This window comes from Oncorhynchus mykiss, chromosome 25, assembly GCF_057628025.1.
Source record: "Oncorhynchus mykiss isolate SJ-2025 chromosome 25, ASM5762802v1, whole genome shotgun sequence".
Classification (NCBI taxonomy): domain Eukaryota; kingdom Metazoa; phylum Chordata; class Actinopteri; order Salmoniformes; family Salmonidae; genus Oncorhynchus; species Oncorhynchus mykiss.
In genome coordinates, this window is record NC_143046.1 from 16,617,501 (window position 1) to 16,645,000 (window position 27,500).

At 46.8% G+C, this 27,500-nt stretch overlaps 1 protein-coding gene across 2 annotated transcripts in view; it reads right to left on the reverse strand.

The window, feature by feature from the left end:
• Window positions 1-27,451, reverse strand: part of LOC110504640 (leucine-rich repeat transmembrane protein FLRT1) — a 28,283-nt gene extending 832 nt beyond the window's left edge. The window contains exons 1-4 of one of the 2 annotated variants that reach the window (XM_036970253.2): window positions 27,266-27,451; window positions 9,210-10,186; window positions 1,627-2,514; window positions 1-1,428 (exon numbers count right to left, since the gene is read on the reverse strand). The exon at window positions 1-1,428 is cut by the window's left edge and continues 832 nt beyond it. In XM_036970253.2, coding sequence (XP_036826148.2) covers window positions 221-1,428; window positions 1,627-2,503 — 2,085 coding nt within the window. In that variant the 5' untranslated portion in view covers window positions 2,504-2,514; window positions 9,210-10,186; window positions 27,266-27,451 and the 3' untranslated portion in view covers window positions 1-220. Of the gene's footprint in view, window positions 1,429-1,626; window positions 2,515-9,209; window positions 10,187-25,608; window positions 26,577-27,265 lie in introns of those variants that run through there. The other variant, XM_036970252.2, reaches the window with a different exon arrangement.
• Window positions 27,452-27,500: the final 49 nt, after the last annotated feature.

Below are 27,500 nucleotides of genomic sequence, written 5' to 3' on the forward strand. Positions count from 1 at the left end.
ACCTAGCTAACATGTATGTCTGGTTGCCCTTTGGGGACACAGCACCCCAAGCCAGTCAGCTAAGTAACAGACCAATAAGATTCAGAGTAGAACTGAGGAGGCACAGAGGATACTTTGGAACCAAGAAGACCAACCAACCAACCAACCGCCTGCTAGAACCGTATCCTTAGAACAGCGTCCAAACGGTGGGGGTGGGAGAAGTGTGTCTTAGATGATGTCATCACGTGTAGGTGTAGTCTATATCCGGGATCATCCCTTGTTCCCGGTAACCCCGGTTGGTCCCGTAGCCCGCCGTGTGACCCAGTTGGGTGATGATGCCGTTGTGACTCTGGTTGCTCCGGTAGGTGCCGTTACCGTGCGATGAGGGGAAGATGGTGTGCACGTAGGTCACATCTTCCCCTCCTTTGGGTTGCAGGGGCTGATGGGTCATCATGGGCGTCATAGCCAAGCCGGGGCTCCTGATCTCCAGGATGGAGGTGTCCTTCTTAGTGCCCGACTCCACGTAGTCATCGTATGGCTTCCCCATTCCGACCCCGCGCTGTCCTCGGACCCCATAGGAGTCTGTTTCCCCGGAGACATACCCGGCGCGCTGGCTGTACCAGCAGAAGATGCCGAAGATGAGTATGAGGGAGACCAGGGCCGTGGCTCCGCCAATGATCTCGGCCAGGGGGAGGACTGCCATCTCTGTGTCCGAGTCATCACCCCCATTTCCCCCCTCAGGGCGTAGAGCCTCCCCCGTCTCTATCTGAGCGCAGACGGGGGTCTGGTCTGTTGTGTCCTTTTCCTGCTGCTGTCCTCTCTGTGACCCTCCAGAGTGGGAGGAGGTGGAGCGCAGGGGGAGCAGGCAGACGAGGTAGTGTGATCGTGGCGTGAGCTGGGTCAGTAGGTACTGCTGTCTCTCCCCGGGGACCAGCGTCTCTGTGATGGAACCCAGAGCGGCGCTGCTGCCCAGCCTCAGCCACGACAGCCGGAAGGAGGGCGCTGGCTGTGGGCACAGCCACGTCACCTGCACGCTGTCCGCAGACAGGGGCTTCACCGTGAGTTCTAGAGCGTTGTGTGAGGCCTGCCCCCCCGCCTCTCCTCCTCCCGGTGGCATCACCAGGCCTGGCCGCATGGCCCTGAGGGTAAACATAGAGCCCTGGCTGGGGGGGGAGGTGGTGGTAGTACTAGAGACAGTGTTCACCCCTCCTGGTGGGCCTTCACACTGGTCCATGAGCCCAGAGAGGTCCCTGAGGGCCTGGCCTCGAACCACCTCCGGCCCGTGGCAGGTCAAGCCCCGTACTGTCACTGCTGCCCCTCGGCCATACAGCCAGGCGTGGAGCCAGAGCAGGTTGCAGCCACAGTACCAGGGGTTCCCCCAGAGCAGCAACAGCTCTAGGCCGTCCGTGTCCCTCAGCAGCCCCCGGGGCAGAGTGGTCAGGTTGTTCCCTGCAGGGATAGAAATGGAGTAGTTCACTACAGTTACTCTGCAATATACAGGCTGCCTTTTAGTCTACAGTGCAGAAACTCAGCAATGTAAAATCTTAGGATTTTAGCTATGGAAATTATGGGACAATGGAAACTCTGTTCCATTGCGTTTCCCCCTACTACCTCCCACCCCTCCAAATTCCACCCCCGGCTGGTTACCTGACAGGTCCAGCCTCTGCAGCCTCCTCATTCCGTCCAGGGTCCCCCGGGGCATGTGGATCAGCCCGTTGTCCTGCAGGTGCAGCCTTAGCAAGTGTGTGCTGGGAAGGTTGATGGGCGGGGCCTGCAGGGCATTGCGGACCAGCGACAGCTCCGTGAGGTTGGCCAGGCGGGAGAAGGTGTCATCGGCGATGCGGGTGTTGGCCAGGAGATTCCCGTCCAGGACCAGGCGTCTCAGTGAGGCCAGGCCCCGGAAGGCGTGGGTGGGGATGGTGTTGATGCGGTTGTCGTCTAACCTCAGCTCCTCTAAAGAAGCCGGGAGGCCGGCTGGGATGCTGGACAGGTGGTTCCGGGAGAGGAAGAGTAACCTCAGCCGCGGCGTGCCGGAGAAGGCCCGCTCCTGAATGCTCACCGTGGAGATGGAGTTGTCGTCCAGGTGTAGCCTCTCTAGCAACGGTAACCTGGCCAACACCGTGCGCGGCAACGTCCGAATGTTGTTGTCCTGCAGGTGTAGTTCCCGTAGCGACGGCGGCAGGTGTATAGGAAACTCGTCTAGTTGGTTGGCGTAAAGGTAGACCACACGGATGCTACTGCTGCGCTCTAACGATGGCGGCAGGCCGGAGTTGGCCAACCGGTTGCTCTGTAAGTAGAGAACAGTAGCCGTTAACGGTAGAGGAGGGATCATGCTCAGCCTCCGGTCGTTACAGTAGACAAAGCCTTCGTCACACCGGCACACCAACGGGCACAGGAAGTCTTCCTCGCCCTCCTCCATGGCAACTGCTGCCACCGCCAACTCCAGCATCTCAGCCAGTAGAGTCAGGCACAGGAGGAGCAGGAAGAGCCAATCACGGAGCTCTGCCAGACTCTCGGCAGCCATAGTCCCGGCCTCTGTGTGAGAGAGAGAGAGAGGGTTAGAGGGAGAGAGAGAGTTCATGAGTTTCGAAAGTCCTTGTACTTCAGGAAAGAGAAAGAATGAGAGTTACAGGTAATTTCTATTCCAATGTCCTTCAAATTCTTATGTTTTGTAAATGTGTTTTCTTCTTCAAGTTTTACTGATGTGATGTTTTTTGGACAAAGAAGGTGCTTGAGATAGTGTATGAATAGTCCCTGGGCCCAACTTAAGTGAAGCTGTCAGGATAATATGGGTCACTCCTACCAACCAGAAGCTGTCAGGATAATATGGGTCACTCCTACCAACCAGAAGCTGTCAGGATAATATGGGTCACTCCTACCAACCAGAAGCTGTCAGGATAATATGGGTCACTCCTACCAACCAGAAGCTGTCAGGATAATATGGGTCACTCCTACCAACCAGAAGCTGTCAGGATAATATGGGTCACTCCTACCAACCAGAAGCTGTCAGGATAATATGGGCAGACCCGGCGCCAGAAGCTGTCAGGATAATATGGGTCACTCCTACCAACCAGAAGCTGTCAGGATAATATGGGTCACTCCTACCAACCAGAAGCTGTCAGGATAATATGGGCTACTCCTACCAACCAGAAGCTGTCAGGATAATATGGGTCACTCCTACCAACCAGAAGCTGTCAGGATAATATGGGTCACTCCTACCAACCAGAAGCTGTCAGGATAATATGGGTCACTCCTACCAACCAGAAGCTGTCAGGATAATATGGGCAGACCCGGCGCCAGAAGCTGTCAGGATAATATGGGTCACTCCTACCAACCAGAAGCTGTCAGGATAATATGGGTCACTCCTACCAACCAGAAGCTGTCAGGATAATATGGGTCACTCCTACCAACCAGAAGCTGTCAGGATAATATGGGCAGACCCGGCGCCAGAAGCTGTCAGGATAATATGGGTCACTCCTACCAACCAGAAGCTGTCAGGATAATATGGGTCACTCCTACCAACCAGAAGCTGTCAGGATAATATGGGTCACTCCTACCAACCAGAAGCTGTCAGGATAATATGGGCAGACCCGGCGCCAGAAGCTGTCAGGATAATATGGGCAGACCCGGCGCCAGAAGCTGTCAGGATAATATGGGCAGACCCGGCGCCAAAAGCTGTCAGGATAATATGGGCAGACCCGGCGCCAGAAGCTGTCAGGATAATATGGGCAGACCCGGCGCCAGAACGAATCTGTTGGACCGGCATTTGATTTACAGAGGCGGGCCCATTTTTGGACCTCCTATCTGTGCACTTACATGCATTTTTTAAATTGGTGTAATAGTAAAGACCATAGCTTCAAGTTTGGGGAAGTTTACAATTCATCCTACCATTTCTACCGATCTGCGTGCCAGTTATGAATATTTATATATGCAAATTTTTGCGGAACAGTTTAATTTCAATAATAAAGTGTTTTGTTTCTCAAAATCGATGTCACGTGGTTAATCGTAAAAATAAAAGTGATAGAAATCTAAAAGTTAAAATTTGACTATGGCGAGAGCACTAGCCCCTGCAACATGGACACATTGATACACTGTAGTCCATTGGCGAGCATAGAACTCAGAGATAGCCTATAGGCCAATGCAGCAGTAGGCCTATAACTTCCACCATCAACTAAGTGTAATAAAGTACATTCGGAAAGTATTCAGACCCCTTTCGTTACGTTACAGCCTTATTCTAAAATAGTTTAAATGTTTTTTTTCCCTCATCAATATACGCACAATACCCCATAATGACAAAGCAAAAACAGTTTTTTAGAAATGTTTGCTACATGTTACGTTCCCCAGTTTCTGTGTTATAGCTTGTGTATTTGAGTGTGTGTTTCAGGAGACGGTTTCCTGAATTCTCCTCAAGCAGCTGATTGGTCGACTCCATGGCTAATTGGAGAGCTGACCCCGCCCCCTCGTCAAGACGCAGCTGTCTCCAATTACCCATTCCTTCTGAAGCTATATAAAAGCCAGTGTTCTGTTCAGAAGAGAGATCATTGCTGGGAGGAGATAGCAGAGAGATTGATTGTGATATAGATCATTGCTGAGAGAGGAGGTTGATGGCTGAGGGGTATAGCATGTTGGTCGTTAGTATGTACTATGTTAGTTGTTGTTGGTAGCAGCTTTGGTATGTTCTGTGTTTGTTGCTTTGTCAGAGCTTCTTTAATGGCCTGAGTTAGTTTTTTCTCAGTTTTATTGTGAAGTGGATTGCTTAATATTCTGTGTCATTTGTTCCCAGGGGGGAAGGGGAAGGCACCTAGGGAGTGCTTAGGCAAGAGGCCCGCGGGCATACATATGCCCGTAGTATATTCACTGTCTAGGCACACTCGGTAAGACCTGGGTGGACCACCCCCTGTATTTTGGTTAGGGCACCAGGTGGTGCTAAATTAGGTAAGTAGTGGTTAGGCAGGTTAGATAGGAGCTGGGGCTTTGATATTTACTTTAGTTCCATCCAGACCCTTTTCCCCATATTACCGTGTAAAGGAATAAAGTCCTTGTAAACGGTACCACATTCTGCCTTTTGTCATCCTTACTTACGCTTACAGTCCATACCCCTTTCCCTTCGCGGGGAGTTGAGTTGTAGCAGGTTGTTGCGTTTTCACACAGATTTTAGACGCAACTCAATCAGCCACGTGCAGGACCCAAATGACAGGCTTCCCACACGTCTGATTTGAAACAATCCACAGCAAAAAAATGTATAGAAGCTAATGATCCTCTGTGGCTAAGTCAGGCTCCCTGGTGGAGTATTTTGAATGATTTCATTTAGAAAGGAGTAATTATATACTTTTGGCGAAACATCAATTTACTTTAGAGCAATCCTGCCAACTTTCCTTTCCAATTTTCAAGAGGTTGAAACCAAAGATCTGTATAATGACGAGATGCTCATGTCTCCACCCTAACAATTGGAGTCTTTGTCGCAAAGATGGGAAGGCAGGCAACAAGCTTATGTCTGCCTATTATTCCCATAGAAACCCATTGGGTTTATGCTGGACAGCTTTTGGTGAGAGTGAGCCCTCTCACTTCGCCTCTTCCCCTCTGCTTAAACTACTGTATATCACCGGAGAAAGCATCCGACCGAGCGAAACCACGCCCCTCTACATGTAGCCCATGTATCTGATGCTTTCAGGACAGAAATAGTATGACAGGACATACATCAGATACATGGTCTACACAGTGGGTGAGGGACCGACATTGAGGGGAAGTGAAGAGTGTGAGAGGAACACAAAGAGATTGGAGAACGTTTAACGAGAAGAACTGGAGAGATAAAATGAGTGAAAGGATTTTAGAGTCCATTGACACACCGGTGTGTCAATCTAAGTAAGATAATACAATTCCCATCAAAATCCGTCAGTTTAAGCAAGAGATATCTGTTTTTTGCATTGCATGTGTCTCAATCTACCGCATCCGCCGATATCGCACCTCCCATCTGCGGTGAAAGGTGGCAGAGCTAGAGCAGTGTTTGTCAGACCATGAGACTTCCCATCTGCGGTGAAAGGTGGCAGAGCTAGAGCAGTGTTTGTCAGACCATGAGACTTCCCATCTGCGGTGAAAGGTGGCAGAGCTAGAGCAGTGTTTGTCAGACCATGAGACTTCCCATCTGCGGTGAAAGGTGGCAGAGCTAGAGCAGTGTTTGTCAGACCATGACACCTCCCATCTGCGGTGAAAGGTGGCAGAGCTAGAGCAGTGTTTGTCAGACCATGACACCTCCCATCTGCGGTGAAAGGTGGCAGAGCTAGAGCAGTGTTTGTCAGACCATGAGACTCCCCATCTGCGGTGAAAGGTGGCAGAGCTAGAGCAGTGTTTGTCAGACCATGAGACTCCCCATCTGCGGTGAAAGGTGGCAGAGCTAGAGCAGTGTTTGTCAGACCATGAGACTCCCTATCTGCGGTGAAAGGTGGCAGAGCTAGAGCAGTGTTTGTCAGACCATGAGACTTCCCGATCGGTCTGAACGGTTTGACAAACTATTATGACCACTCTATTGAAAGGGGAGACACTCACGAACACGATGATGATATCCGTTTTGCTTTACGATCTCCACAAGTGTCACGGAACTTGTCTGGTACCAGTAGTTTTGTGCCTACCCAAAAAGGGTCTAAATATGTGGGGGGGAAATCCGGATCTTTCTTATATTTCCTAGATATAGGACAAGCATTTTTTGCCATTTATGAATGTGTTGTTATTCAATATGTTTCTCTTAGCTATAGTAGTAAATGCCAAACTCAATATTTGATATAATTATTTTTGCATATATTTTTTGATACCTTAAGGGGTCCTAAAATTCCAAGTCAAATAGCTAAATGATCCATAGTATGACCTTCTAAAAGAAAAATCCATATGTCAGATTAGAACCCCCCCCCCCCCCCCCCCCCCCCCCTCCCACACACAACAGTTTAGACTTTGAAGAATTAAATTCTAATGATGAGAGAGAAACATTGGGGGGGGGGGGGTCAGATTAGACTAGGTAATACCGGTGATGTTGATATTCTGTAAAACATCTTTCTCTAAATGCACTGTTGGTAACCCCAGTCAGAAACTACCCCCCCCCCCGGATACATTTGAATAAATCCACAATTGATTCGAATACAGTCTCGTTATTGAAGTCTGGGAGGCAACGTAACTGTGACTTGGGATTTGGAAAAACCACAAACATTCACTCACCACAAACTGACATGTACTGTATTATGCATGCTGTCTCTCTGTGTGTCTGTGTGTCTGCGGTTATTGTTCTCCAAATGTGGTATACATTATTCAGTGAAGATCTTCTGAATTCAAAATACATTTAGAAGTTTGTATTTTACATATCCATTAAAAACATATATTTTTTACATTTATACATTCCTCGGTTTACATTTCTCTGCTTGTCTGTTGGTGTTGAATCTTTGAGAGCACCATCAATTTACAATTCAGATAAACAAAAAGGAATGTCAGTGGCGTTTTAGAGTATACTATTTATATGACACCAAGAAATGTGATTATACATTATTGTATACAGTGCAGTATATTCTAGGGGTTTCAGACTTGGACATGTGTTCTCCCATCCTCTGAAATGCTTGACATGATTTGACAGTACATTTGACAAACAAATGCTCTGCAGGCAAGATTTTCCTTTTGTTAAATTGTGTGTGTGTGTGTGTGTGTGTTCTCACTCTCAGGACAACATGCAAAATTGCCCCTCGGCTCCAGTCAAAATACATGCAAAGCAAACAAGAGATGGACAGACTGAGAGAAGGAGATGACGCTGACTCTGGCAATGGGTTGTGAGATAAAGAGTCAGCATTGAGTCAATTGGTTTTAAAAGGACCATCATTAACAAAGATGTACTGCTGCTGTGTGTCTGGTGATGTCTTCATATGGACGTCCCGTCTCAGGGCCTTGTGGAGGAATTTTGGCTGGATTATGATAATGATGGATAAAGTTCTATCCTGAATAAAGACTGGATCTTGATGTGTTTCAGAGTGGATCTATTTTTAGCCCAAAACAGATAACTTCTAAGGACTGCCTATGCCAGTGTTCACCCAACAGGGACAGATAGAAAGAGTGAGCGAGTGAGAGAGTGAGTGAGAGAGAAGAACATAAGGGAGAGTGTCAAGGTGGAGGATATTTTTTGGGGGGGCGTGTCCCCACTATGAATATCAAATAGCATGTACCTTTCTGCGACACCCGCCTTCTTCCTTTCATGGTCATACCTTTTGGATAAGGTGTGTGTCTCAGCGCCAGACTCGCCTTTACACATTTCCTCTCAATGATTTTACATTTTTCGTTCTTCCTTCTCTTTTTCCTGAGCCTTCTTTCTTCCTGAGCTCATCTCTCTATCTGAGCATCTCTCTTCCTGAGCCCATCTCTCTATTTGAGCATCTCTCTTCCTGAGCTCATATCTCTATCTGAGCATCTCTCTATCTGAGCATCTCTCTTCCTGAGCTCATCTCTCTATTTGAGCCATCTCTCTTCCTGAGCTCATCTCTCTATCTCAGCATCTTTCTTCCTGAGCTCATCTCTCTATTTGAGCCATCTCTCTTCCTGAGCTCATCTCTCTATCTGAGCATCTCTCTTCCTGAGCTCATCTTTCTATCTGAGCATCTCTCTTCCTGAGCTCATCTCTCTATTTGAGCCATCTCTCTTCCTGAGCTCATCTCTCTACCTTCACTCCATCTTTCATATCAACACTTCCTCACTCTTGTGTTTGTGTACATAACTGTCCATGTAGTTATTTCTGCCATACCTCTCTCTCCACCCCCCCTCTCTCTCACTCTCCATCTCTCTCCACCCCTCTCTCTCCATCTCTGCCTCTCTCCTTGGATAATCTATTTCATCTGTACAGCTCCTCAGCCTTTTGTTTCTTTATTCACTCACTCCATTCCTTCACACTTAGATTGGATCAATCAGATTGGATCAATCAGATCCCAGCTCTCTCCTCCTCCAATCGCCCTCTCCTCTCCTCCCTAGTGAGTTTGTTTTCATTTCTGTCGTTTAATTTGGATCCTATTCTTACTACCTCACTCACTGCAGTTTTCTCTGAGGCATCGCTCTAAGCATTTCAAAACATTTTTTGAAATGACACAAACGATCTGTATTTCTCAGTAGAATATAGAGAAATTATATGGCAGGTTATGTTTTAAGATATTTCAGAGCAACATGTTGAACCTCAAATCTCTAAAGATGATGTTTGAGAAACCTGTTTAACTTACCCTCTCAGTGCTGAGTCTCTCTTTGCCTTCTGTCTTCTTCTGTCTGTTCCACAGCTGAAGGGGCTGTTCGTGTGTGTGCGCGCGCGTACGTGTGTGTGTGATGACAGTTCCGGTCCACTCTGTCCGTAGTAGTTCAGAGGTTCAGTCAGTTCCCTCTGAGCCACCGTACTTCCTGTGGCATTGGTGAGCGATGAAGATGACGATGATGATGTTTGCAGCCTATAGGTTTCCAGTGAAGCAGCATGGGAGAGGAGGAAGGCACAGGGAGCAGCATGGCCTAGCTAGCCTAACAGCCTACAGCCTCCAGCCCCATCCAGGGTAGCATCTGGCAACTCAGTCAGTATACAGGAGAGTCAGTCTTCAAGGCCTCTCTGCTGGTTGGTTTATGTTGTCTTCATGTTGATTTACATATGTCCAGATGGTCATCCAGTCAGTCTGTGTGTGTCTGTATAGATTGAACCAGCTGGGGGGAATAGAGAACGTTACACACCTCAGAGATTAGAAGAGGTTAGAGACTGTGGAGGAGGTGGAGGAGGAGGAGGAGGTGGAGGAGGAGCAGGTGGTGGAGGAGGAGGAGGACAAGGAGGTGGTGGTGGGATGGGAGGTCACAGGAGTCTGGGCCACTTGTTATCCTTCACTTTGAGGATTATAATGAATAATCTCTTTTTAAAGCCTATAGTGACACTGCTCGCTATCCACCCAGACACTTTTTCTCTCCTCAAATTTTCGGGGATTAGTGTCTAAAGTTGATATTGCTTGATAATTGGCAAGTGTGAACTGCTCAATTTCTGCTGTGGGCCACATGTGTGTGAGATCATTTTTACGTGTGTGTGTGTCGTGTGAGAATGTTTGTGTGTTGTCTGTGGGTTTGTCAGCCTCAGTTCTTCAGCTTGTTGGTGGAAGGAGCGATGTCCTCCCTTTGTCTCAGTGGTACTTGCCCCAGCGGCACAGCCTGACTAGTCTGACGTAGTGCCCCCCTGTGGGGAGAACAGAGGCGGCAGTTAGCTAGGACACACACACACACACACACACACACACACACACACACATGTCCCAAATGGCACCCCAAGGCTCTGGTCAAAAGTAGTGTCCTACAGTATGTAGGGAATAGGGTGCCATTTGGGACACAACCATTCACTACTTTATCTATGAGTCAACTGTATAACAGCAGAGAAGGTTCCAGAAGAACCATAATAATGTGTTTGCTTAATATGAATGCTCAAGTCTAACCATGCTCAAGTTAATCTTCAAAGGATAGACACTCCAGCTTCAGTAACTCGACAGTTATGTTTGGCAAGGTTAAGCGTCTAGGAGTAAAGCACTGTTCTTCAGCCCTAGAAATGAGGATCCACAGGGACTGCAGGCTTTCATTCCAACTCAGTGTTAACACATCCAATAGAGTTATTCAACTACACAACAAGACTTCAATTTGTTGAATCAGTTATGTTAGTAATGGTCTGGAACAAAATCCTGCACACCCCAAGGACCAGAATTGAAACACACTAGACTGAAAGGTCTAGAAAGGGAATGTTACAGAGTCCAGACCCTGTGTGTACACGTGTAGAGCTATTGTGTATGTGTGGTGAGGTAGTCTGTGTGTGTAGCGTACTGTAGTGTAGTTTACTGTAGTGTAGTGTACTGTGGTGTGGTGAGGTGTAATGCACTGTAGTGTAGTGTACTGTAGTGTGGTGAGGAGAGATGGTTGTGTTTCTGTGCTCCTCACTACCCATGCTGACACAGCCTATTTTCAGCCCTGGCTAGCTAACACTGTAGTGGTAGCTGTGGAATAGAATAGAATAGAAAATAGAATGGTTCCTCTGTGTCTCATTGGCTGACAGCTCTAATGTTCTGACCACAATAACACTTAGAACAGCAATTACACTGCACTACTGGAGATGGACTGGGTCTTCTATAGCAGTAACACAGATGGACTGGGTCTTCTACAGCAGTAACACAGATGGACTGGGTCTTCTACAGCAGTAACACAGATGGACCCTGGTCTTCTACAGCAGTAACACAGATGGACTGGGTCTTCTACACTATTAACACAGATGGACTGGGTCTTCTACAGCAGTAACACAGATGGACTGGGTCTTCTACAGCAGTAACACATATGGACTGGGTCTTCTGAAGCAGTAACACAGATGAACTGGGTCTTCTATAGCAGTAACACAGATGGACTGGGTCTTCTACAGCAGTAACACAGATGGACTGGGTCTTCTACAGCATTAACACAGATGGACTGGGTCTTCTACAGCAGTAACACAGATGGACCCTGGTCTTCTACAGCAGTAACACAGATGGACTGGGTCTTCTACAGCAGTAACACAGATGGACTGGGTCTTCTACAGCAGTAACACAGATGGACTGGGTCTTCTGAAGCAGTAACACAGATGGACTGGGTCTTCTACAGCAGTAACACAGATGGACTGGGTCTTCTACAGCAGTAACACAGATGGACTGGGTCTTCTACAGCAGTAACACAGATGGACTGGGTCATCTACAGCAGTAACACAGATGGACTGGGTCTTCTACAGCAGTAACACAGATGGACTGGGTCTTCTACAGCAGTAACACAGATGGACTGGGTCTTCTACAGCAGTAACACAGATGGACTGGGTCATCTACAGCAGTAACACAGATGGACTGGGTCTTCTACAGCAGTAACACAGATGGACTGGGTCTTCTACAGCAGTAACACAGATGGACTGGGTCTTCTACAGCATTAACACAGATGGACTGGGTCTTCTACAGCAGTAACACAGATGGACTGGGTCTTCTACAGCAGTAACACAGATGGACTGGGTCTTCTGAAGCAGTAACACAGATGGACTGGGTCTTCTACAGCAGTAACACAGATGGACTGGGTCTTCTACAGCAGTAACACAGATCGACTAGGTCTGCTACAGCAGTAACACAGATGGACTGGGTCTTCTACAGCAGTAACACAGATGGACTGGGTCTTCTGAAGCAGTAACACAGATGGACTGGGTCTTCTACAGCAGTAACACAGATGAACTGGGTCTTCTACAGCAGTAACACAGATGGACTAGGTCTGCTACAGCAGTAACACAGATGGACTGGGTCTTCTACAGCAGTAACACAGATGGACGACTGGGTCTTCTACAGCAGTAACACAGATGGACTGGGTTTTCTACAGCAGTAACACAGATGGACTAGGTGTGTTTTGGTAATATTTTATGGCCCACTATATTACCAGAACACTCACAGAGCAGCACTATAGGATATATATGGTACTCTGGTGTGCGTTCTGGTAATATTGGGCCCAATATTGAGGATTCTCCAGAGAACACTTCTATCTACCACCAATGAGTAGAAAAACATTCTCAATAGGTTTGATTAGAGCGCCAATGTGTGCTGTGCAACAAACATTCATTATAACCAGTGTGTGTGGTGTGTAGAAGAATGCAAATGATGTACATGTGCTGAGGTGAGCATTTTTTAAAATTGTTTGTCTGTGTGTCTCTTCTCTACTAGTGTGTGTGTGTGTTGAAACTGTTTAACCAACAACTCACGTAACCCCCCCACCACCACACACACTCCCCCCAACCACACACACACACACACACACACACACACACACACACACACACACACACACACACACACACACACACACACACACACACACACACACACACACACACACACACACACACTTCCTTCCTATTTCTAATTTACTGAGGGAGAGCTGGAAAGACTGAGGAAGAGTGGGTGATGGGGGAATGAGGGAGATAGAGTAGACAGAGAGAGTGAGGGAATGCCAGAGTGGGGAGGGAGGGAGGGGGCAGATTTATGAACCCATTGGAATGTAATTTGGAGGCAGAAATGACTGTCAGCCTGAGCAAGGTTTAAACTCACTAAAGCCTGAATCCACGTCCACTGACGGGAATGTGTGTGTGTGCGTGTGTGTTTACAGGAACACAGCCGTGTTTTATAGTAAATAGAAGTGGGTGGTAAATGTGACGGGGAGTGTAATACCACAGAGCATGGTTTGCTATGCAGATTGAACCTCTCCCTGAATGACTGTGCTGTATAACCACCCTACCACTTCACGTATGAGTGTCACAACTACACAATATCTGGTGATGTAATACAGAATTGAACAGTTCACATTGCTCACTGTGTTTCACTGACTGCTCTGACCTGACTGTATGACATTACACACACAGACACAGTGAGGCCTGACAGACTGCAAAGGCCATGACCGGAGAGATCAGCCAAGGGTGTCCATTCATACAGAGAGGGATGGAGGGAGAGAGATGGATGAAAAGAGAAAGGGAAGAGGAAAACCAGGAGAGAGCTAAAGAGAATAAGAGGGTGTAAAAGCGAGAGAGAGGGATGTGACTAGCTTTTTAAAACAGTGACACACAGCAGCCATTTAGAGAATCCATTTAGAGAGCGAGAGCAAGAGATACAGGCAACCTGACAGAGCGAGATAGGGAGGGAGTTGGGCTAAAATACATAGAGAAGGAAAGGAGGTAAGGAGAGAAGAGGAGAAGAGAAGGGGAGAAAAGGCACCATACTGTATTTTCTTAGTATCACCTTTTCCTCCCTCTCTGACCCTCTCTCTTTCTCTGTCTCTTTCTCTCTCTCTCTCGTTTCCTCCCTCTCTTTCTCTCTCTCTCTCTTTCTCTCTCTTTTCCTCCCTCTCTTTCTTTCTCTCTTTCTTTCTTTCTCTTTTTTCCTCCCTCTCTTTCTCTCTCTCTTTTTCTCACACACACTCCTCACTCATGAATATACACCTCCTGTATTAGCCTTCTTCCAGGTGAAGGGTGTGATCAGCTCTAACAGCAGTCCTTTACTCAATGATAATGACCATCACCATATGCAATGGGACAACAAACCTATTTTACTCTCTAAAGCAATTCACTCCCTGTAGAGAGTAGACCCACACGTTCCTTCCTCTCCCTCTACTTCTCCATTGATGCGAGCCATCAAGGCTGAGCTGTCCCCTCACTACTCTCCTCTTATCCCTCTCTTCCTACCATCTCTTTCTCATCTTGTATTAAACACTCTCCCTCTCCTTCTTCTCCTCCATCTCCCTCCCTTCATCTCTCCATTGCCGTTCCTAGAGATCTCGGTTCTCTCCCCCATTTGGGTAAATCCAGTCTCTTCCTCCTCTCCTTCTTCGAGTATCCACACTCTTTCTTCGCCATATAGGGTTATTTTGGTGGGTGTCTGCTGCACTGGGATGGACTAAGACCAGAAATCGGCCCAGCATAAAAAAAAATGTAAAGCATTTTTCTCCCCTCGAAGTTGAAAAACTGTAATTCTGCACAAAAAAACTATAATTTCTTATATTGATTTAGACTGGACCACTAGGCTACAACTGGACCAGGTCATCTGGCATTTGCCAGAATTGCCCTATGGCCAGTCTGTCCATGAGGCTGCTCCCTCCCTAGAGATTCCTGCTCCATCTCTAGAGATGCCCATCTTCCTCTTCTGGTAAATCCAGTCTCTCCCTCCTCTCCCTTTCATCCATTGATGCCTGCCAACCATCAAAGCTTTGGGTCATTTAGGTGGTTTTCTGCACTACTGCTATGCTACTCCCTTCCTCCATCCCCTCCCTAGATCACTCCTCTCCTTTTAAATATGAGCGCTGTGAGTGTGACAGTACTCAGCCTGACAGGGGAGAGTCGGAGTCCAGTACATTACATGAGAGAGGGAGAGACATAGAGAGGGGGGAGATAGAGAGTTATATTGTTTGCCCTGGAGGAGTTGAACCATAGAGTTAGCCTGTACAGTGAAATGGATGAAAAGCCACTAGGAGTGTGTACTATTACATCTTTCAGTTCCAAAGGCTCTCAACATACATTTAGTCCTTTACACTGATGTACAGTGCATTCGGAAAGTATTCAGACCCCTCCCCTTTTCCCACATTTTGTTACATTACAGCCCTTTTCTAAAATGGATTAAATAAAATCATGTTTTCATCAATCTACATAAAATACTCCCTAATGACAAAGTGAAAACTGTTTTATAGAAATTTTAGCAAATTTATAAAAAATAAAAAACAAATAGCTAATTTACATAAGTATTCAGACCCTTTGCTATGAGACTCGAAATTGACCTCAGGTACAACTTGATTGGAATCCACATGTGGTAAATTAAATTTTATTGGACATGATTTGGAAAGGCACACACCTGACTATATAAGGTCCCACAGGTTAGAGTGCATTTCAGAGAAAAAACCAAGGGATGAGGTCGAAGAAATTGTTGGTAGATCTGGGGAAGGGCACCAAAACATTTCTGCAGCATTGAAGATACCCAAGAACACAGTGGCCTCCATCAATCTTAAATGGAAGAAGTTTGGAACCAAACTGAGCAATCCAGGGAGAAGGGCTTGGTCAGAGAGGTGACCAAGAACACGATGGTCACTCTGACAGAGCCCCAGAGTTCCTCTGTGGAGATGGGAGAACCTTCCAGAAGGACAACCATCTCTGCAGCACTCCACCAATCTGGCCTTTATAGTGGCCAGATAGATGCCACTCCTCAGTAAAAGGCACTTGACAGCCCACTTGGGGTTGTCATGGACTCTCAGACCATGAGAAACAAGATTCTCTGGTCTGATGAAACCAAGATTGAACTGTAATCGCTGCCAAAGGTGCTTCAACAAAGTACTGAGTAAAGGGTCTGAACACTTCTATCAATGTGATATTTCAGTTTTTATTTTTAATAAATGTGCAAAAATTAAAACCTGTTTTTGCTATGTCATTATGGGGTATTGTGTGTAGACTGGTGAGGGGAAAAAACGATTTAATCAATTTAGAATAAGACTGTAACGTAACAAAATGTGGAAAAAGTCAAGGGGTCTGAATACTTTCCAAATGCACTGCATATAATATAATATAATCGCCTAGATTAACATTTTATTTTGCTAAAAGCTATTTATCTGATATCTGACTTAAATACTAGGCTATAAGATCATTGAAAAAAAAACAGAATTACTTAATAACTAGGCCTACAGGTAACTGCCAAAATAATGGAAACACTTGTGTAAATGAGGGATACAAAGTATATTGAAAGCAGGTGCTTCCACTTATCCCATCACGCTCAAGGTCATGAATAAAAAATGCTGGGCAGGCCATTATTTTGGCTACCATAGCTACAGTACCAGTCAAAAGTTTGGACACACATACTCATTCAATGGTTTTTCTTTATTTTTACTATTTTCTACATTGTAGAATAATAGTGAAGACATCAAAACTATGAAATAGCACATATGAAATCATATAGTAAGCTAAAAGGTGTTAAACAAATCAAAATATATTTTAGATTCTTCAAGGTAGACACCCTTTGCCTTAACGACAGTTTTCCACACTCTTGGCATTCTCTCAACCTGGAATGCTTTTTCAACAGTATTGAAGGAGTTCCCACATATGCTGAGCACTTGTTTTCTGCTTTTCCTTCACTCTGCGGTCCAACTCATCCCAAACCATCTCAATTGGGTTGAGGTCAGTGATTGTGGAGGCCAGGTCATCTGATGCAGCACTCCATCACTCTCCTTCTTGGTCAAATACCCCTTACACAGATTGGAGATGTGTTGGGTCATTGTCCTGTTGAAAAACAAATGATAGTCCCACTAAGCACAAACCAGATGGGATGGCATAAAGATGCAGAATGCTGGTTGACAGTTTCATCAGCAAAGCATCATCACACCTCCTCCTCTAAGCTTCATGGTGGGAACCATACATGCGGAGATCATCCGTTCACCTACGCTGCATCCACAAAGACATGGCGGTTGGAACCAAATATCGCAAATTTGGACAGATTTCCATCGGTCTAATGTCCATTGCTCGTGTTTCTTTGCACAAGCAAGTCTCTCCTTCTTATTGGTGTCCTTTAGTAGTGGTTTCTTGGCAGAAATTTGACCATGAAGGCCTGATTCACACAGTCTCCACTGAACAGTTGATGTTGAAATGTGTCTGTTACTTGAACTCTGTGAAGCATTTATTTGGGCTGCAATTTTTGAGGCTGGTAATTCAAATGAACTTTTAACCTCTGAAGCAGAGGTAATTATGGGTCTTCCTTTCCTGTGGCGGTCCTCATGAGAGCCAGTTTCATCATAGCGCTTGATGGTTTTTGCGACTGCACTTGAAGAAACTTTAAAAGTTCTTAAAATTTTCCGGATTGACTGACCTTCATGTCTTAAAGTTATGATGGACTGTCATTTCTCTTTGCTTATTTGAGCTATTCTTGCCATAATATGGACTTGGTCTTTTACCAAATAGGGCTATCTTCTCTATACCACCCCTACCTTGTCTGTAACGTCTGCTTCACACCCTCAAATACGTAAATCCCACTTCCCGGCTCACACTCTCAAACACCTAGATCCCCTGAACGCAGCTCACTCTCCAGATCCCAATCACCTGAATTCTAATGACCTGTTCACACACCTGTATGTCATTATCACACACTATTTAGTTCAGTTATTTGCACCCCATCACTGTGAGGTATTGTTTGTTTTGTGACACACGTCTTCTGTTTTTCCCGTGATTGTCACGTTCTGACGTTTATTTCCTTTGTTTTGTCTTTATTTAGTATGGTCAGGGCGTGAGTTGGGGTGGGCAGTCTATGTGTGTTTTTCTATGTTGGGGTTTTGAGTTCAGTCTAGTATGGTTCTCAATCAGAGGCAGGTGTCGTTAGTTGTCTCTGATTGAGATTCATACTTAGGTAGCCTGGGTTTCACTTTTGAGTTGTGGGTGTTTGTTTCCGTGTGTGTGTTTGTTGCCACACGGTACTGTTTCGGTTTTCGTTCATGTTCACGTTTATTGTTTTGTATTTCATAGTGTTCAGTTTATATCTTAAAATAAACGTTATGGACACCTACCACGCTGCGCATTGGTCCTCCGATCCTTCTCGCTACTCCTCCTCAGAAGAGGAGGAAGAATGCCGTTACAGTCATTTACTCCTCCCATGTATGATAGTTTTTGCCTGCCTCACTAACGACACCATTTGCCTATTCCGTGCCTGTACTTTAGCCTGCCTGTACTTTAGCCTATCGGATTTCCTGTTATCAACCTATTGGCTGCCTGTACTTTAGCCTGCCTGTACTTTAGCCTATCGGATTTCCTGTTATCAACCTATTGGCTGATCTCCCAGACTATTTCCCTGCCTTTACAGTTGCTCTTTTGGACCCCCTGTGTATGACCTTCTGCCTGCCCCTGGACCCTGCCTCCTCCTGTGTATGACCTTCTGCCTGCCCCTGGACCCTGCCTCCTCCTGTGTATGACCTTCTGCCTGCCCCTGGACCCTGCCTCCTCCTGTGTATGACCTTCTGCCTGCCCCTGGACCCTGCCTCCTCCTGTGTATGACCTTCTGCCTGCCCCTGGACCCTGCCTCCTCCTGTGTATGACCTTCTGCCTGCCCCTGGACCCTGCCTCCTCCTGTGTATGACCTTCTGCCTGCCCCTGGACCCTGCCTCCTTCTGTGTATGACCTTCTGCCTGCCCCTGGACCCTGCCTCCTCCTGTGTATGACCTTCTGCCTGCCCCTGGACCCTGCCTCCTTCTGTGTATGACCTTCTGCCTGCCCCTGGACCCTGCCTCCTCCTGTGTATGACCTTCTGCCTGCCCCTGGAACCTGCCTCCTCCTGTGTATGACCTTCTGCCTGCCCCTGGACCCTGCCTCCTCCTGTGTATGACCTTCTGCCTGCCCCTGGACCCTGCCTCCTCCTGTGTATGACCTTCTGCCTGCCCCTGGACCCTGCCTCCTCCTGTGTATGACCTTCTGCCTGCCCCTGGACCCTGCCTCCTCCTGTGTATGACCTTCTGCCTGCCCCTGGACCCTGCCTCCTCCTGTGTATGACCTTCTGCCTGCCCCTGGACCCTGCCTCCTTCTGTGTATGACCTTCTGCCTGCCCCTGGACCCTGCCTCCTCCTGTGTATGACCTTCTGCCTGCCCCTGGACCCTGCCTCCTCCTGTGTATGACCTTCTGCCTGCCCCTGGACCCTGCCTCCTTCTGTGTATGACCTTCTGCCTGCCCCTGGACCCTGCCTCCTCCTGTGTATGACCTTCTGCCTGCCCCTGGACCCTGCCTCCTCCTGTGTATGACCTTCTGCCTGCCCCTGGACCCTGCCTCCTCCTGTGTATGACCTTCTGCCTGCCCCTGGACCCTGCCTCCTCCTGTGTATGACCTTCTGCCTGCCCCTGGACCCTGCCTCCTCCTGTGTATGACCTTCTGCCTGCCCCTGGACCCTGCCTCCTCCTGTGTATGACCTTCTGCCTGCCCCTGGACCCTGCCTCCTCCTGTGTATGACCTTCTGCCTGCCCCTGGACCCTGCCTCCTTCTGTGTATGACCTTCTGCCTGCCCCTGGACCCTGCCTCCTCCTGTGTATGACCTTCTGCCTGCCCCTGGACCCTGCCTCCTCCTGTGTATGACCTTCTGCCTGCCCCTGGACCCTGCCTCCTCCTGTGTATGACCTTCTGCCTGCCCCTGGACCCTGCCTCCTCCTGTGTATGACCTTCTGCCTGCCCCTGGACCCTGCCTCCTCCTGTGTATGACCTTCTGCCTGCCCCTGGACCCTGCCTCCTCCTGTGTATGACCTTCTGCCTGCCCCTGGACCCTGCCTCCTCCTGTGTATGACCTTCTGCCTGCCCCTGGACCCTGCCTCCTCCTGTGGTCCTTTGCAATAGAAACCTGCTGCGCCCTGCATTTGAAACCAGATCTCTGTCTCCCTTCGTGTTCATTACATTGTCACAACAAAACTGATTGGCTCAAATGCATTAAGAAGGAAATAAAATACCTGTTCATTAAAATGCATTCCAGTTGACTACCTCATGAAGCTAGTTGAGAGAATGCCAAGAGTAAGCAAAGCTGTCATCAAGGCAAAGGGTGGCTACTTTGAAGATTCTCAAATATAAAATATATTTTGATTTGTTTAACACTTTTTTGGTTACTACATGATTCCATATGTGTTATTAAATAGTTCTGATGTCTTCACTATTTTTCTACAATGTAAAAACCCTGGATTGAGTAGGTGCGTCCAGACTTTTGACTGGTACTGTATATAAATGCATTTATAAATGTCTACATTTGTTTTTGCCACATTTATTATATTACAAACACCTTACTGCATACCTTTATGTGAGCTAAACATACACAACAAACTATATAAAATATTAAAACATTTTCCTTAATGTATCATTTTTTGAAAGTACTAATGTTACTGACCCCACCACAACAACAAAATACTTAAATACATGTATTTCGTCCTTGTAACATTTAAATTAAATACTGTAGAATTCCATTCATTCCTCTGCAGGACTGCTTTTCTGAGGAGTGCCATATGGCGGCCGGTGGCTTCAAAGCCTCTCATTGACCAAAACCTAGCATTAGCAATCCATGGTTTATGTACTTGATTGACCTCAACCTACTTGAACACTTATGGGAGATTCTGGAACGATGCCTGAAACAGCGTTTTCCAACACCAACAAAACACCAAATAATGGTAATTCCTCGTAGGACAATGGTGTTGCATCCCTCCACTAGAGTTCCAGACACTTGTAGAATCTATGCCAAGGTGCATTGAAGTTGTTCTGGCTCGTGGAGGTCCAACGCCCTATTAAGATGCTTTATGTTGGTGTTTCCTTAATTACAGCAAGCTCCATTGTGTATTCTTTTGGTACCAGGTAGTAATGGAATTCTTGGAAGTGTTGAATTATTTGAAGGAAGTACCGTTGTTGCATTTTCCTATGAAATATCAGGTAAACAAACACTATCTACACTACTTGTTAACTTAAGCCCTAATAGAGTTTTGAACTTACACACAGGCAACACAACACACACGCACATACTGTACTGTACACGCACGCGCACACAGTCACACACCAGTGGAGGCATGCTGAGGGGAGGACGGCTCATTATAATGGTTGGAAGGGAGTCAATGTCTGATGTATTACGACGAGCACGTCCTCCCCAATTAAGGTGCCACCAAACTCCTGTATCACACACACACACACAGATAAAAACACAGTGAATATGTTTTGCATAAATCGGTTGCCAATTCTGATCTGGAGGATCATCATCATCAGAATAATTATTCCAGTCAGATTCTCACCCACATACTGTATGCACAAACACATACACACAATACACAATACTCAATGTATACACACACACACCCACACACACACACACATACACACACTGTATACACACACACCTCCATCTCACTGTCACACACGTAGCTAGCATGATGGCAGCCTATTAAATTTAATGCAGTGTTATCGCAGCTCAAATAATTTACATCCTAACCCCACATAATTTCTCTCTCTTTCTCTCTCTCTCCCTTTCTCTCTTTCTCTCTCTCTCCCTTTCTCTCTTTCTCTCTCTCACTATCTCTGAATGATGCAGAGACTGGGAATAAACAGGCAATTTAAGTCCTGGACACCTCACTGCTCATACACACACATATCTTCACACACACACGCACACGCACACACACACACACACACACTTCACTTAGCCCTCCCAAGGCCCACACATCTCACTCACACCTCCCAAGGCCCACACACCTCACTCACCCCTCCCAAGGCCCACACACCTCACTCACACCTCCCAAGGCCCACACACCTCACTCACCCCTCCCAAGGCCCACACACCTCACTCACCCCTCCCAAGGCCCACACACCTCACTCACCCCTCCCAAGGCCCACACACCTCACTTACCCCTCCCAAGGCCCACACACCTCACTCACCCCTCCCAAGGCCCACACACCTCACTCACCCCTCCCAAGGCCCACACACCTCACTCACCCCTCCCAAGGCCCACACACCTCACTCACCCCTCCCAAGGCCCACACACCTCACTCACCCCTCCCAAGGCCCACACCTCTCTCTCACCCCTCCCAAGGCCCACACACCTCACTTACTCCTCCCAAGGCTCACATTCAGACATCATCAGAGATACACACATAAACATTCAGAGCGGATATGGGGAGGCAGTAAAGGTTACAGTTTGTATTCTGTTGAAATAAATTCAGTCCCTGAACTTTTCTCTGTGCCTCCTACTGCAGCAGTGTGGATCTGTTGTGCTGCTCCAAAAAATAGGGCTGCGTGTTTGTGTGTGTGTGCACTCAGATGGATCATGAAATTCCCCTCACTTGTGTAATGCATTCCTCTAGTATCTTTATTTTGAATAGGATCTATGTCAACTCAGAATGCCTCCTAGAGGTTGGGGCCCTATACAATGGTTTGTTGGTTTTGTTTTTATACAAAATGATCAGCAAACGTGTAAAATAATAACACACCGAGTTAGAAATTCACAGAGGTAAAACAATATTGAATGGTGTAGGGATGATGTTATTGTTAATTTTTAATTGTTATATATGTTTTATTTTGAATTGATATTGAAGTCACAGTTAAATAAATGATCTGAAATCAAATAAGCCTAGTACAGCCTCGTAGAGCACCTAGTAGAGCCCCAAGTAGAACCTAGTAGAGCCCCTAGTAGAGCCTATTAGAGCCCCTAGTAGAGCCCAGTAGAGCCCCTAGTATAGCCTAGTAGAGCCCGCAGGAGAGCCCCTAGTAGAGCCCCTAGTAGAACCCCAAGTAGAGCCCCTAGTAGAGCCCCAAGTAGAGCCCCTAGTAGAGCCCCTAGTAGAGCCCTAGTAGAGCCCCTAGTAGAGCCTCAAGTAGAGCCCCTAGTAGAGCCCCTAGTAGAGCCCCAAGTAGAGCCCCTAGTAGAGCCCCAAGTACAGCCCCAAGTACAGCCCCAAGTAGAGCCCCTAGTAGAGCCTAAGTAGAACCCCAAGTAGAGCCCCAAGTAGAGCCCCTAGTAGAGCCCCTAGTATAGACCCAAGTAGAGCCCCTAGTACAGCCCCTAGTAGAGCCCCTAGTTGAGCCCCCAGTAGAGCCCCCAGTAGAGCCCCTAGTAGAGCCCCTAGTACAGCCCCTAGTACAGCCTCTAGTAGAGCCTAGTAGAGCCCCTAGTAGAGCCTAGAAGTGCCTAGTAGAGCCCCTATTATAGCCTCTAGTAGAGACCCTAGTCGAGCCTAGTAGAGCCCCCAGTAGAGCCCCTAGTAGAGCCTAGTAGAGCCCCTAGTAGAGCCCCAAGTAGAGCCTAGTAGAGCACCTAGTGGAGCCCCTAGTAGAGCCCCTAGTAGAGACTAGTAGAGCCCCTAGTAGAGCCTAGTAGAGCCCCCAGTAGAGCCCCTAGTAGAGCCTCTAGTAGAGCCTAGTAGAGCCCCTAGTAGAGCCTAGTAGAGCCCCTAGTAGAGCCCCAAGTAGAGCCTAGTAGTGCCCCTAGTAGAGCCCCTAGTAGAGCCCCGAGTAGAGCTCCTAATAGAGCCCCTAGTAGAGCCCCTAGTACAGCCTCTAGTAGTAGAGCCCTTAGTAGAGCCCCTAGTACAGCCTCTAGTAGTAGAGCCCTTAGTAGAGCCCCTAGTAGAGACTAGTAGAGCCCCTAGTACAGACTAGTAGAGACCCTAGTAGAGCCCCTAGTAGAGCCCCTAGTGGAGACCCTAGTAGAGCCCCTAGTAGAGCCCCTAGTGGAGCCCCTAGCAGAGCTCCTAGTAGAGCCCCTAGTAGTAGAGCCCCTAGTAGAGCCTAGTAGAGCCCCTAGTAGAGCCCCAAGTAGAGCCTAGTAGAGCACCTAGTGGAGCCCCTAGTAGAGCCTAGTAGAGCCCCTAATGGAGACCCTAGTAGTTCCCCTAGTAGAGACAAGTAGAGACCCTAGTAGAGCCCATATCAGAGCCTAGTAGAGCACCTAGTGGAGCCCCTAGTGGAGCCCCTAGTAGAGCCCCTAGTAGAGCCCCTAGTATATCCCCCAGTGGAGCCCCTGGACATTCTCTCCATTGTCAATGTGTAATGTTTTCCACATGGAAAGCCATGCATTATCTCTCCATCTCTCTCTCTCACTCTCTGTCTTTAATCTGATGTCCTGTAATGTTTAGGCACAGAGAATCTCCTTCTAATCTCAATATGGCCCTGTTTGCTCTGTCATAATCCTGTGTGTTTGCGTGTGCATGTGTTTTTAAAAGACATTAATCCCCAGTAAAACTGGTTGACATCTGCCCTCTATGCTCTCTATGCCCTGTTGTGTTTGTGTGCTGAAATGAGTTCTGATGATGTAATATTTTGTTTATGTTATTGTGCTTGAGATGCTGTGCTGTACCATACGTTGCGTTTGAGTAGACAACTAAGTGCCCATACTGCATGTGTGTGTTCACACACACACATACAAAAAAACTTTAGATCCTATGGCCTGAGTAGTATAACATAAAACATGCACACACACAGTCTTGTATAACTAATCTTGTGGGGATACACAAGTCCTATTTAAAATCCCATTTTCCCTAACCATTACCCTAAACTTTACCCTAACCCTAACCTTAAACCCAAAACCTTAACCCTAAAGCTAACCCTAACCCTAAAGCTAATAACACAAATTCTAACCTTAACCCTAAACCCCCAGAAATAGCATTTGACCTTGTGGGGACTAACAAAATTTGTCAAATTTTTGTTTGTTTACTATTCTTGTTGGGCCTTCTTAACTCTGATGGGCACCAGAGGCAGACACTTAAGTTTGGGGTTAAGGTTAGGTATTAACTCTGATGGGCACAAGAGGTAGACACTTAAGTTTGGGGTTAAGGTTAGGTATTAACTCTGAATGGCACCAGAGGCAGACACTTAAGATTGGGGTTAAGGTTAGGCATTAACTCTGATGGGCACCAGAGGCAGACACTTAAGATTGGGGTTAAGGTTAGGTATTAACTCTGATGGGCAGTAGAGGTAGACACTTAAGATTGGGGTTAAGGTTAGGCATTAACTCTGATGGGCACCAGAGGCAGACACTTAAGATTGGGGTTAAGGTTAGGCATTAACTCTGATGGGCACCAGAGGCAGACACTTAAGATTGGGGTTAAGGTTAGGCATTAACTCTGATGGGCACCAGAGGCAGACACTTAAGATTGGGGTTAAGGTTAGGCATTAACTCTGATGGGCACAAGAGGCAGACACTTAAGATTGGGGTTAAGGTTAGGCATTAACTCTGATGGGCACCAGAGGCAGACACTTAAGATTGGGGTTAAGGTTAGGCATTAACTCTGATGGGCACCAGAGGCAGACACTTAAGATTGGGGTTAAGGTTAGGCATTAACTCTGATGGGCACAAGAGGCAGACACTTACGCCCATCTGCACCGAAAACTTAACTGAAGATAACAGTGCTCCCTGTTGCCCCTAGTGGCCAATTTCTACAACATCTCCCGAGATCCTCAGACATCAATGGACGTTGAATACTGACCTGTATCAAGGGTTACCTGGCTGGTCCTCTTATAAACCTGTTGTGTTCCGATATAACTTATCTTAAAATTAACCATTTAAAATCCATTTGAATGTTTTTATACAGCCTGTAGCATATAGAATGATCCTACCTTTTTGATCCTACCGCCTAGGCTTGTCGAGTCGATCGCGTTATCTGTCTCTCTCACTCTCTTCTGTTTACAACGGTTAAAAACTGCCTCCAAAATGTTTCATCGCCGTGGAAACCGCCTTCGCAGCGCTGTTACATCTCCATCTCCATCCCAGTGTGTCGCTCTCTCTCTGTGTGAGAGTGTGTGTGAGGGAAAGAGTCACTACCTATTATAATAAGCGTTGCGCTCCGTTTCCCTAGCTCCCTGCGTGACTTTGTTCGAGAGGTCAGTGTCTGTGCCTTATTACAGAAGTATACTGTAGTCTATAACTTAACCCTGAACTTAACCCGCTGTTACAATATAAGTTGTCAGATCACTGAAACTCGAAAGGCACATCTGTTAAAAAAAAATGGCTATTGCGCGTATATGGTTACGCATATTAACTAACCTCGCCATAAAGTCATGTGGCTCTATAGGCTATAATGTCATTATATATTTGTAAACGTTGAGTAAAGGGCGCCAGGTGTTGCCAGAGCCGGTGCTGTGATCCATGCTCGCGCTGATGCTCTGCATGCGTGTGTGATGGTGGTGCGCGCGGGGAGCTTCGAGCGCGCGAAGCTGATGGTCTTCTCTCTGTTCAGCTCCGTTACCGAATTCAGCAGGTCTTTACGGTTCAGTCAGACTAGCCTTACCAAGAAATCCATAAAGTATTTTATTGACAAGACCTCCATGTGCAACAAAATGGGCTTGTTATATTATCCTTTAAATTCAGTTAATTATTCAGTTTGCGTGGTGCATAAATTACACCGTGCTTGAAATAACTCAAAGCCTTTTGGCAGAAAAATACAATATTTCCCTGTAAGAAGTATAGCCTTGGTTTATTCTACTATATAAGTGGTTCTCGTGCTACAATAGGCCTATGACTGTTCAGTTGTATCTTTAAAATTACAGCAGGTTAATATTATGAAACTGTAGAGCAGATTCTCCTGCTTTTGTCCAAGGAAAGTGCAATCAAATGTATAGAATCCAATCAATGAGCAGAAGAAAAAGGAGAGGTTTGGTTGGAGAAAGAGGGGAACAAGAGGTGACAGGGAGGAGAGCGAAGAATACATTAACATGTTGCACAGGGCATAAAAGAGAGGAGATGGAGAGAGACAAGAGGAGATGGAGGATAATAGATAATAGAGCAAATTGATTCTGGATACATTGTACAGATCTGTCGTTTTTATCAGCAGCAGAAACATCACCATAGTAATCATCCTCAGCATCACTGTTCAGTTCTGAAGCCAAGGCAGGATTAAGTCTTACGGTATATTCTAACCACAACCGTAGAGAAACACACAGCTGCTCCACACATACACACACAGCCCTAACACACCACACACACACACACACACACACAGCCCTAACACACCACACCACACACCACCAATTATATATATATTCTCATTGTCAGTCACAGCAAGACTTTCTTTTCATCTTTTCTGTCCATTTTCTTTCAAATTATATATATTCAACCCTGATCTGTACATCCTTTCAGTGTGGAAAACCAAGTCTGGTACACATCACCTATTCCCCTCCGCTCTGTGCCCTCTCTCTTTCTCTCTTATTTTCTCTCTCTGTCTCTCTCTCTCTCTCCATCTCTCTCTCTCTGTCCAGTCATAACCTCATTACTTACCTTTCCAGGAGAAGGTAGGCTACACTCCATCTTTTATTTTATGTTCCCAGAAATGTAGTGGCTCCTTATGCGTTTTCTCTAGCCTACTCTCTCTCTCTCTCTCTCTCTCTCTCTCTCTCTCTCTCTCTCTCTCTCTCTCTCTCTCTCTCTCTCTCACCTCTCTCTGTTGGCCCTCCCTCCTTTTCTTTCTCTCTTGCTCGCTCACCCTCCTCTCCATATCTCTCTCTCTCTCTCT